Source organism: Bubalus kerabau, chromosome 4 (assembly GCF_029407905.1).
Source record: "Bubalus kerabau isolate K-KA32 ecotype Philippines breed swamp buffalo chromosome 4, PCC_UOA_SB_1v2, whole genome shotgun sequence".
In the NCBI taxonomy this organism is placed as follows: Eukaryota; Metazoa; Chordata; class Mammalia; order Artiodactyla; family Bovidae; genus Bubalus; species Bubalus kerabau.
Genome location: NC_073627.1, coordinates 174059604 through 174071940, shown reverse-complemented (window position 1 = coordinate 174071940; position 12337 = coordinate 174059604). Strand labels below are relative to the sequence as shown.

The window sequence follows — 12337 nt, the reverse complement described above, 5'->3', positions numbered from 1 at the left end:
GTCATCCTCTGTACTTAGCACCACCGAGACTCCAATGATACTTATAGCTTATCAGATGGGAAACTGAGATTCCAAAAGACAAAATAAGTCAACTGGACAGTATACAGCTAAATGTACACTCATGCACTTGTAAGACTGCAAGCCCCCTCTCTGCTCAGCCCTTGGCACTGGCCCTGGTCTCTAAAACTGCTGTCTCCTCTGCCTGTCACAGGCTTGGACGCCCCCAGCCAGATTGAAGTGAAAGATGTCACAGACACCACCACTCTGATCACTTGGTCCAAGCCCCTGGCCGAGATCGATAGCATCGAGCTCACGTACGGGATCAAAGACGTGCCAGGAGATCGCACCAGCATCGATCTCACACACGAGGAGAACCAGTACTCCATTGGGAACTTGAAGCCGGACACCGAGTACGAGGTGGCCCTCATCTCCCGCAGGGCCGACATGTCCAGCAACCCCGCCAAAGAGACCTTCACAACAGGTAATACGCCCACTCCCGGCTGCTAACCGCCCCAGAAAAGGAAGGATCGCCAGACTCCTCCCCATTCCATGGCAGTGTGTATCCCAGGCGCCTTTTACAATAGAAAAAAAAATGGAAAGAGGATTTTTATTTTAGAATATTGTAGCAAATGATTGATTTTTCAAAGAAAAAACTTACCCCCAATAACCTTCTAAGGATAAAGAAAGTTTTCTGCCTGCACAGAAGATGCTGGTCTGAGATTCTCAGACATTTTGGTTAAAATAAAATTCAAATACATATTATAAGAGTAAAATGTAGTATACGGAAAGCATGAATGGCAAAGATGCCTTCTAACCTCTTAGACTAGGGTGCTATTTTCAAGGTACCAGAGTGTCAATCATTCATTCACTAAATATTTTTTCAGAGCTCAGTAAGCTCTCTGTAAATCATTAAAAATCCAGTGATGAAGACAGCACACCCATTCTTCCAGTCACAGAGCCAATTTTCAAGCTTTCATATAGTTTTTATTAAGTACAAAATCATTGGCAAACATGAACGATTGAGGTATCACGGTGATTTAATAATGAAGTGTCCAGTGCATAGTATTTGTCCAGATGTGTGCTTCAGCTATTGAGCCAGAGGGGTGAGTGGATCTTTTCTCTCCAATGGCAGACACCTTTCGCATCTCACCATGAACTATCAAGGACTCCCAGTCTCCTGTGCCTGGCGCTCTCAGTACCAGTGCCCTTTCCTCTCCCAAACAGGCCTGGATGCGCCCAGGAATCTCCGCCGCATCTCCCAGACAGACAACAGCATCACCTTGGAGTGGAGGAACGTCAAGGCGGCCGCCGACAGTTACAGAATTAAGTATGCACCCATCTCTGGAGGCGACCATGCGGAGGTAGAAGTCCCCAGGAGCCAACACACCACAACCAGAACCACGCTCACAGGTGAGCTCCACACCCCTACCCGACCGGACCCGGGGGCACATCCCCACCTTGCAGCCCTCCAGAGAGAGAAAAATAGCCCGTTCCCCATTGTCCCTCTCCCTCGGGCGTCAGTGAGTCAGGCCGTGGAACAGGCCAGCCGTTGAGAAATTGTAGCCTTCAGGGCCTAGCTCAGGGGCCTTTTTATGGTCCTCTGAAAGTTTGTCCAGTTTTGGATTGAATCTCAACCTGTTCGTTCTCTCCTAGGGCTGAGGCCAGGAACTGAATATGGAATTGGGGTGTCTGCTGTGAAGGGGGACAAGGAGAGTGACCCAGCCACCATCAATGCGGCCACAGGTGAGACGGCCTGGCTTCCCACCACCATGGGACAGGCACTAACAGACACGACGGGGCCAGGAGGCAGGAAACCTGCCTAGAAAGAAGTGTAGATGCCCAGAGAAAAACAAGGCTTCAAGGATCACCCAGCCCAGATGTTCACATTCAAAAGGAGCATAAGGACCCAGGATCCAATGCAGACCACTTACACATATCCTTTTTTTATCTTTTTATTTGGAGGTAATTGTAGATTCACATGCACTCTAAGAAAGAATACAGAGAGATCTGTGCCCTTTGACTAGTTCCTCCCAGTGTAACATTTGTGTATCTTAAGAACACTATCACAACCATGAAAATGACACTGATATAATCTATCAAGTTTATTCAGATTTCACTCCACTGTGTGTGTGTTTGTATGTGTATATTTAGTTCTATGAACTTGGAGCATGAACTTGGGTGAATTCCGGGAGATGGTAAGGGACAGGGAGGCTTGGCGTGCTGCAGTCCATGGGGTCTCAAAGGGCCGGATGTGACTTAGTGACTGAACGACATTTAGTTCGATGTGATTTATCACCTGTAGATTTGGAATCCACCACTTCAGTCAAGAATGAGTAGTGGCATCACACTGAGTCCTCCGTGCTACACTTTCCCATCCCCATGGTCACCACCCTCCTTCCACTTCACCCTAACCCTTGGCAGTCAAGGGTTGATCTGGTCTTTGTCCCGTCTCAAGAATGCTACATAAAAGGAATCATGCAGCACACGAACTTTAGAGACTGGCTTGTTCACTCAGAATAATTCTCTTTAGCCACCAGGGAAGCCCCATGATTCTCAGCATGAGTGTGAGAGAGTATGAAGGTCCCTCAGTTGTGTCTGACTCTTTGTGATCCCATGAACTGTAACTGGCTAGCCTCCTCTGTCCATGGAATTCTCCAGGCAAGAATACTGGGGTGGGTTTCCATTTCCTTCTCTAGGGGATCTTTCCGACCCAGTGATTGAACCTGGATCTCCTGCATTAGAGGCAGATTCTTTACCATCTGAGCAACCAGGGAAAGAGAGGAAAGGAAAGTGAAGTCACTCAGTCATGTCTGACTCTTTGCAACCCCATGGACTGTAGCCTACCAGGCTCATTGGTCCTTGGGATTTTCCAGGCACGAGTACTGGAATGGGTTTCCATTTCCTTCTCCAGGAGATCTTCCCAACCCAGGAATTGAGCCTGGGTCTCCCGCATTGTAGGCAGATGCTTTATCATCTGAGCCACCAGGGAAGCCCCACTAACTCTCTTGAGATCCATCCAAATCGTGCCTTGTATCAGTAATCAGCTCCTTCTAAATGCTTTTGCGTATCATCTCAGTATGGATATATCACTATAATATTTTTAATCTTCCCAAACACAATGAGGTACTGTACAATGGCATTTCACACAGGTGAAAACTGAGACTCAGGTGAGATGCCTGAAGCCACACATCTCTACAGCAGACCTCAGACTGTGGCCCACAGCCACCCTTCAGTCCTAGAATCAGCCCTGCCCTGAAGCCTGAAGGGTGTTCAACTCTCTGTTTTCCTCCCAGAGCTGGACACACCCAAGGACCTTCGGGTTTCTGACCCTACGGAGACCAGCCTGACCCTCATCTGGCGGACGCCGGTGGCCAAGTTTGACCGTTACCGCCTCAACTACAGTCTTCCTTCGGGCCAGCCAAAGGAGGTGCAGCTCACCAGAGACACCACCTCCTACGTCCTGAAAGGCCTGGAACCTGGGCAGGAATACAGCATCCTGCTCACAGCAGAGAAAGGCAGACACAAGAGCAAGCCGGCACGGGTGCAGGCGACCACAGGTGAGGTAGATGCGCTCTGAGCTCTCTCCAGACCCTCTGATGACCCTGAGGCCGGCAGACCCATCAGCCAGGTTGTCTTCAAATGAGAAGAACAGATGGGAAGACAGGGACTTTCTCTACTCATGAATCCTCTAAATGCCATTTGAGTCACTTACAGATCTTTTCCTCTTGTCCACTGACATGTCCATAGCGAAGTTCCCTCGCTGGGCAATCAATAATGGCTTTTAAATATTTCTTCCTAGGAGAACTTAAAGCATGAGAGTTTGTGCTTGTCTTTGGTTCTTTTTGTTTTAATTTCATGTTTTCATAGAAATGAATGTTATATTTTTTTTTCTTGTTTTCCCCCTCTTTAGCACAGTCCATTAACTTTTCATTTTATTTCTTTTCAAGATGACCAAGAGGTTCAGAGTAATTCTTTGGTTATGACCTATTAAATATTTTTATTCCAGGTCTTTTGCCCTCCTCTCAGGTTACCTGAAATGCTGCACACAGTCCTGTGAGCCTGTCATAGAGCCCTTCTCCTTTTTCTCTTACTCATTAAGTGATGAATTTTGTTTATCCATGACAGCTTAATCCTGACCTCCAGTATCCCTTCTAGCCCAAGTATCCTGTTCTTTGTACCTGCCCCCATGTTTCTTCAATGGCTAAATTGGAAAAAAAAAAAAAACATCGGTTCTTCTTTTATGAATATGCATATTTAATTTTGGCTCCCAAATAGTCAAGAGGTATAGGTGGAAAATGTTAATTCTTCAGAAAGTGATAAAAGCTTAGTTTCAGTTTAATTAGTATTTATTGAGAACCCATTGAATACATGGTATCATGCTGATATTTGAAGACAAATTGATCGTGTACTTACTTAGCACTGTTATTTTGGCTCATGTGCTCCTGCTCTTAGTCTGTGGGGAAGACCAGATAGTCTGAGTGTTAGATGAAACTCACCCAAAGAAAGGAAGTAACTGGGGTAATCAGGATAAGCCAGAGAAAGTGTCTTGACAGAGACACTATTCCGGCTGAATCTCCATAAGCAGAAAAGGGGTTACCGTGATGGGCATATTTGAAAATGCCTTGAAAAGTCTTAGTCATTTATAAATACTTTCACCTACACATAACGGAAATCTCAAGTTACAGAACTCTAGCAAGACACAGGGTGGTTTCCTCTCTGATAAAGTAGGTCGGAGGTTAGGTGGTTCGGTGCTGGCCCAGCAAGTCCAGATTATCAGGGATTTGGGCTCCTTCTATCCTTCTCTTCCACTAGTCTTAGTCCTTGGCCTGCATTCTCAAAGCCACCTCCATGTCACAATAGGGCTGCTTCAGTGCAGCCTTCGCATCTGTGTTATAGGCGGCATGAAGGAGGAAGAAACAGGAACAAAAGACAGTGCCTCCCAGACGAGTCTGTCTGGAATCCTCCCCAATGACTTCTTACATTTTACTGGCCACTTCTAGCTATCAGTCAGTCTAGGAAAGGTAGTCTTTGAGCTGTGTGCATTGCTGCCCACATAGTTTGTAAGGAAGAGGGGGTGGGTATTTGGTAGACAAAGAATAGCCTCTTCAGAAAGGACTTCAGCCTGCCAGGCTCCTCTGCTCACGAATTTCCCAGGCAAGAATATTGGAGTAGGTTGTCGTTTCTTCCTCCAGCAGATCTCCCTGACCCAGGGACTGAACCTGTGTCTTCAGTGTCTGCTGCACTGGCAGGAGAGTTGTTTTTGTTTGTTTGTTTGTTTTTGTTTCTGTTTTTTACCAGCTGAGCTATAGATCCATTTGCTAAAGTGAACTTAGGTGGTCACTTCTATTGACTCTATGCATGGACTGCTTCCAGCCAGCTATGAGATGAGCATCAAGGATCCTTGGATGGGGCAGGGGTAGCTTAATCATAGATGAGGTGGGGAGAATAAATTGGAAAGAAATAAATCAATGGTAGAGATTTGAATGGTTCAGCTTGTAAAACATGAGCTTGTTGTAAGATGTGAAGGGGCCACAAATGAATCAGAGAAACAAGAGAATAATTTCTTCTTCTTTCCCTCCTCCTCTTCTTCTCCCTCCTCTTCTTCCTATTCTTCCTCTTCCTCCTTCCTTCCTCCCTCTCTGTCTCCCTCTCTCTTTCCTTTTCCCTCAGTTTCACAAATGCTAAGTTATAGAGGATTTCCTGGCTCCTCTCAGTCATCTCACCCTCTGGCCATGACCACTTTATCTCTTATCTCCAGCAGGGAATCCCCAGGCTTCAGCAGCTCAGGGAGATGAAAGCTTTCAAGTGAATCACAGGCTGGAATTACTTTGCCTCTGACTAAGAGCCCAGTTTGGCATCCCAGAGGCTCAGTGGTTTCATTTTCCCAGCCGTGCCTTTTTAACACCATTTAAAGAAATCAAGTTGTATATTTAAAGACATTCCTCACTCATTACAGGAAAAAATGTGCAAAGTTCCTTGTGTGGGTTCTTCCTCCACTGTCTCTGGAATATTTCTCTCTATGGCTTTCTCTATGACTTTCTCCATAGAACTATTTTATTTCATTAAAAGTGAGGTGGACGTTTCTGTCTGTCTCCTGAAGTCTATCTTCCCAATAAGCATCTCGTACAATATCTTCCCAGTAATTATCTCCTACATTTACTCAGTCGGTAATGCACTACAGCCATGTTCCATGCTAAGTTCTGGGGATACTCGGGCAATGAAGACAGGTCTGTGTTTCCAGGGAGCTCACTAGTAAACAGACACTTTCATTGCTGTAACTGGGGGTGTGGGGGTGCAGTGGGAGCAAAGGATACCTTCTAAGTATCAAGACAGGCTTAATACGGGACAAAGCCTTTGGATAGACACAGAGGAGGCAGGCAGGACTGTGTTGTGGAATACATAAGGAAGTAGAAGTCCAGGTACCTGGCCTTGCTAAATACAGGGAGAAAAATGAAACAGGAAAAGTGGAAGCCCTCAGGGGAATGTACCATGTGGCTATGAGCCTTGAAATGTCAAAGGGCTGTAGGTTCAAACTCAGAAGAAAGGGCTTCCCAGCTCTGCATCTAGATTCTTAATAGCAGAAGTCTGAAAAACACTGCTCACTATCTGTGAGCTTACAGAGAAATCGGCTGCCCCAAAGCATCTTCCCCAGAGAATTCCAGGACTCTAGTCATAGCACTGAGCCAAAGCACAAGCCTTTTCCTGGATGCAGCATCAAGTTAAAAGTATGCATTACCTGACTGCCCATCATACCTGAAATATAATGCAGGGACCCTACCACAGGCTACACAGCCCTAAATAATTTGGTCCCTCCCGTCGCCCTGACTTGGCTCGCTCCCACCACTTGTCCACTTGCACATTTCACTGTGGGCACCCTGGCCCTTTTGCTGTTCCTTACATATGCCAAGCTGGCTCCTACCTGAGGGCCTTTGCACATGCTTCTGCTGCTGCCTATATACCCCTCCTCTCCCAGGTCTTCACCCAGCACCTCCCTCATTTCATTCAGCTCAAGTGTCATCTCAAAATACATCTCTGTCTGCCAGTCTAAAAGGGTGCCCTGTCCTCATTCACCCCTTCAGACTGCTCCAGAGTTCCTCAGGACACTTGCCTGGCCTGACAGCACTCGCTATGTGGTTTACTTTTCTGTGGCCTGCCTCCTGTGTGCACGTGTGCTAAGCCGCTTCAGTCATCTCCGGCTCTTTGAGACCCTATGGTGGACTGTAGCCCGCCAGGCTCCTCTGTCCACGGGATTCTCCAGGCAAGAATCCTGGAGTGGGTTGCCACGCTTGCTGCATGGCCTGCCTCCTCTTCCGACCAGAATGTAAGGACTCTATGTCTTAGTCAGCGCTGCAACCCCAGCGCCTTGAATACGTGGCACAGGCTTCAGGAGCCTTTGGGGACCCCAGCTCCTCCAGAGGCAGTATTTCCACTGAATCTTCTGGTCTTTTGCTTTCACCCCTGCAGCAACAGCCAAAATTCTCTCCCTTAAGAGTTAAGGGAGGGCAAGCCATTCTCCTGGAGTCTTTAATTAAGCTTGTGCTCAGTCGTGTCCAACTCTTCGCAACCCCATGAACTGCAGCCCACCAGGCTCCTCTGTTTACAGGATATTCCAGGCAAGAATACTGGAATGGGCTACCATTTCCCGCTCCATAATTAATCTTACTCTGGATAAAACTGGGAGGAAAGAAAGAAGGAAAGATAGGAGGGAGGGAGAAAGAAAGAGGGAATAAAGGAAGGAAAGAAAAAAGGCACTAGTGGTAAAGAACCTGCCTGCCAACGAAGGAGACCTAAGAGATGCAGATCCAATCCCTGGGTTGGGAGGATCCCCTGGAGAAGGGCATGGCAACCCACTCCAGGATTCTTGCCTGGAGAATCCCGTGGAAAGAGGAACCTGGCGGGCTACAGTCCATAGCGTCACAAAGAGTCAGACGTGACTGGAGCATCTCAGCATGCACACATCCCTGTTAGCACAAATTAGTGTGTGCCAAGTGTCCGTCCCACACCCAGCATCTGTAGTCTAGTAAACTTAGCAAAACCCTGCTTGAAGTGGAGGCCATGATTTGCTGTGAGCAGTAAGGGACATAAAGCCGGGAGAATATGCAGATACACGAGGCCAATAAAGCATCTTTCCACACCATGTAAGACTCAACAGCGATACCCCCATAATTCTCAAGGGTCTGGGGAAGCAGAGAGGTGGAATTTTGTTTTTAGCAACATCTGCAAGTAACAGAGAACACTCTGCTCTAATTGGCCTCTTTGATTTTTCTCATGGAGCAAACTGAAATTTAGTCAAATATTTATCCATCCAACAAATATTTATGTCTTACCTGCCATGGGTCAGGCAGCACTGGCATAAAGAACAGAAGGACACAACCCCTCCCCTCAGGAAATGATGCATACTGCAATGAGAATGAGAGAATGGAAACCAAAATTAAAAGACTGTGACTAGTTTGTTTAGAGGCAAATGTGGGAAGCTACAGGAGCACAGAGACAAATACCCATCCAAGACTTGAGCAAAGTGAAGGCAGGGTATCAGAGAAGGCTTCTTGGGAGAGCTGGTACTTTACCGAGTCCTCAAAAAGAAACAAGAATTGGGCAAGTGGAGTGCTGACATTTCTAGCTAGAGGAATAGCATGTGGCAAGTTCAAACACATGAGAAACTTTGTTAGTGCAACACCAGCCATACAGTCTGCTGTATGATGGAGCTGGAAAACAGGGTTCAAGGTCACAGACATCATCAGTATCTTCTACAAAGGGCAGTGAAGATCATGCTAAGGGGCTTGGGTTTCATTTTTGACAGTGTTAAGTCCCCCAAAACTGTTAGAGCAGGCAAAGCTTTGAATTTCCATTAACTTTACAAGAGGACATCAAAACAATTTAATCTCCCCTTGGGTGGTCCTCAGGCTTGAATTTGGCCATTCTGCTGCTGTAGGAGAATCACTGTTTCCCATGAGTGAGCGTTAAAAGTGGAAGCCTCATCAGTCAGCACTTGGTAATGACCATCTACATGATGGTGGAAATCTAAAGATTTAAAGTTGGCACAGCCAGAAATTCCTCCAGGCCAGCTGGTCAACTCACCGTGAGCCCAGAAATGGGATTTTGAAATTCTGATTTCCCAGGCCCACTGACATTGTTCAGAGGGTAGATGCCAGTGCACAGCTGTAAGGAAAAAGACAACAGCCTTTTCATAAAGAAAGGCCAAGAAATTCGGTGTGGAATATACAACGGAAACACTGGGCTTCTGGGACAGTAAGCCCACAAGTGTGTCATTTGCTGTTGAAATGCAGAGTCCGCATTTACATGAAGCCTCTTGGTCTCCATCTTGAGTGTTGCTTGCTGTATTTTTATTCATAGCATTCCCTCTCTTTTCATAATTCTTTCCCACCTCCCTTTATTTTAACTACTGATATTATTTATTGGAATTACACTTTTACTTATGTGTCAGGCACTTGTTTAGTGAAGTGTTTTGGGTAGGGTACCAATAGCCAAAAATTTTGGTGGACTATTATAATAGTAAATGACTATTATCATTTGCTGAGCAACATGACATTATATGAAAATTACTCTATCAGCTGTACCAAGCGATGAAGCAGAGTATGAGGGACATTGTATGATAGTATCTGAGGCATGTACAAAAGCTGATGCAAAGAGAAAAGATGGTTCTCATGAGAAAGAGACATTTTCTAAGGTGGATCTCCTCTTTCCAATCATCTTTACTGCAACAGCTTAATAGACAATCTGTAACCCTCCCTTCCCCGATTAGGTAGTTCTCCCCACATCTCTTGCAACCTGGTATCTGAAAGTTCTTCCATGGGGAAAAAATATATATATTTTATGTCATAATTTAGAGAGAGAGCTTAAAAAGCAGTTACCTGAGAGGAAACACAGTTGAAGGGGATCAACTGTCAATGTCAGCTAAGTCCCTGACAAGCAGTTTTGACAGCAGCAGAGGAAAAAAAAGAAGAAAGTGGGATAAAAAAGGAGAGTTTATGAGCCACAGAATTGATTCCCTTAACTTTGCAGTCTGACTTAGATTGGTTTTTGTCCCATGTCTCTTTATGGATGAGGGCTCTTGGCATATTTGAAAAGGTCACACTCCTGAGTCTAGTTGTGCTGAAAGTCCAAATTCAAGGGAATAATTACTGCTCCTGGAGCACTGCACCCGGCTGCGCAGAGGCCACGGGCTAAAAGATGGCTGACCATTTTTCCTTTCTTTCCCCAGAAGTATGGATAGATACATCCCTTTGAGCTTGGAGCCCTCTCTTCCTCACCTGGACCACATTTGTGTGGTTAAGAACTGCTATGTGGTCTCGGACAAAGGCTCCAGGACACAGATTTGGGTTAAAGGAAGTGTCCGTAAGAATGACAGTCAAGGTCAGGTACGGCATATACTTTCTGCAAGGACAGTCAGTATTTTAGGCTTTTCAGGCCATAGGGTCTCAGCTCCTCTGTTGTACCACACTGCAGCACATAAGCAGCCATCAGCAGAACGTGGATGCAGAGGCATGGCTGAGTCCCAGTGACATTTTACTTATGACATCAAAATTTGAATCTCATACATTTCATCTTCATGAAGTGTTCTTCTTTAGATTTTTCTAACCATTTGAAAAATTTAAAAGTGTTGTTAGCTCACTGATTACCAAATTGGCAGCAGGCTGGATCTGACCCTCAGATCCTAGCTAGCAGTCCCCTGTTGTAGATCAAACAGGATTTGAAGTAGTGTCAGGTTTTGCCAAACTAGAACAATCAGGAAGAACATTCCCCAGAAAGTAGAAAAGTCTGAATCAAATAGATTCTGCAGGAGAAACGTTTTCCCTTCTGAACTGATATCTTCAATCTAACAGCAGGCTAAGATTTTCAAATGAGAAGTCAGCTTTAATGGACACAGGAGGCTGATTTGAAATAAGCAGCAATATAAAGTATATATGGAGAGAAACAATGTATTCACTTATATAAGCTCAAGTCAGTTCTTACTCTGTTGTTTAGAGGATGTTTCCAGATAAAAATCCTCTCTTCCCAGGTGATGCAAAGACCACTTAGGCTCAGTCCTGGGAAAATTATCACCTTGAAGTGAGACATGTGAGTGTTCTGTGCTGTGCTCATTCCAGAGATGAATAAAGACAGCAAATTCAGCTTTAATTGAGCTTAATAACTGTTCTCCCAGGGCATTTCTTTCTGTCCAATGAGGGAGAGCTTTGCAGAGACTCAGCTCTTTGTTCAGGACAGCCTTACTTGTCCCATGTTAATTTATCTCTGATCTGTCCACAGTGGTTTATGTAAACTGATTTGAGCCCCACAAACTGACAAAAATCCCAGCATAAAGAGACTGTGAAACATGCCTTCCCAGGGAGATGGAGGAAGCACAGAAAGGAAGGGAATCTAAGAGGAGCCAATTTTCTCAAAATACAGCAGGCTGGCCAGCTCAGACTAAGGATCCCAAGAGGAGCAGCTGAAGGCTCTTCTTTATGATCTCATCCCTAGGATGAGAGACGCTTCTTAAAATGGAAACTGCAGCCTAGAGCAGTGCTAACACAGACGTGTAACACTTTCTAAATCCACAGGACGCTGATCAATGGAAAAATATTTTCAAAAGACAAACCCCAATACGCAACAAGGCAAAATAAGTATTATATTGACTTTCCTGCTAGTGTTTTGATGGCAACAGCATGGCTCAGGGGTGCAGTGAGTAAAGCACGAGACTGGGCCCCACGGCCCCTCCGCACCCAAAGTGGGTTTGCATTTCCAAGTTCCCAAATGGAAAGCGTTTTAGGCACGGTTTAACGGACCCCATCTCTGTCATTATTCAGACTATGCCCCTGAACTGGGAAACCTCACCGTGACCGAGGCTGGCTGGGATGGCCTCAGACTCAACTGGACCGCCGCTGACCAGGCCTTTGAGCACTTTGTCATTCAGGTGCAGGAGGCCAACGGGGTGGAGGCGGCTCAGAACCTCACGGTGCCTGGGAACCTGCGGACTGTGGACATCCCGGGCCTGAAGGCCGCCACCCCTTACAGAGTCACCATCCACGGGGTGATGCGGGACTATAGGACCCCAGTGCTCTCTGCTGAGGCCTCCACAGGTACCTCTTACCTTTCTGTCTCTAGCTTCTGTTTTTCCCAACAGGAAACTGCCCAAGGATAATCAGACGCAGCTCGTTTTTGAACAGACTTGAATACCCCAAGATATAGCACTGTGGTGCTTGATAATGGGAAGAAATAAGGCTGCACAGCTCCTGGGGCACCCTTCACAGTGCCCGTCATGTGAACCACAGCCTTTCGGGCTCTGCAATGCCCAGCCTGGGGACTATGCGCTGAGCCCCTATGGCAGGGCCCTTTG

At 46.1% G+C, this 12337-nt stretch overlaps 1 protein-coding gene across 5 annotated transcripts in view; it reads left to right on the top strand.

The window, feature by feature from the left end:
- Window positions 1-12337, top strand: part of TNC (tenascin C) — a 101888-nt gene that overhangs the window by 42535 nt on the left and 47016 nt on the right. For 3 of the 5 annotated variants that reach the window (XM_055579461.1, XM_055579460.1, XM_055579464.1), the window contains 5 exons: window positions 212-481; window positions 1225-1410; window positions 1654-1743; window positions 3294-3557; window positions 11808-12080. In XM_055579461.1, the coding sequence (XP_055435436.1) occupies window positions 212-481; window positions 1225-1410; window positions 1654-1743; window positions 3294-3557; window positions 11808-12080 (1083 nt within the window). The remainder of the gene's footprint in view (window positions 1-211; window positions 482-1224; window positions 1411-1653; window positions 1744-3293; window positions 3558-11807; window positions 12081-12337) is intronic. The other 2 variants (XM_055579463.1, XM_055579462.1) reach the window with 1 other exon arrangement.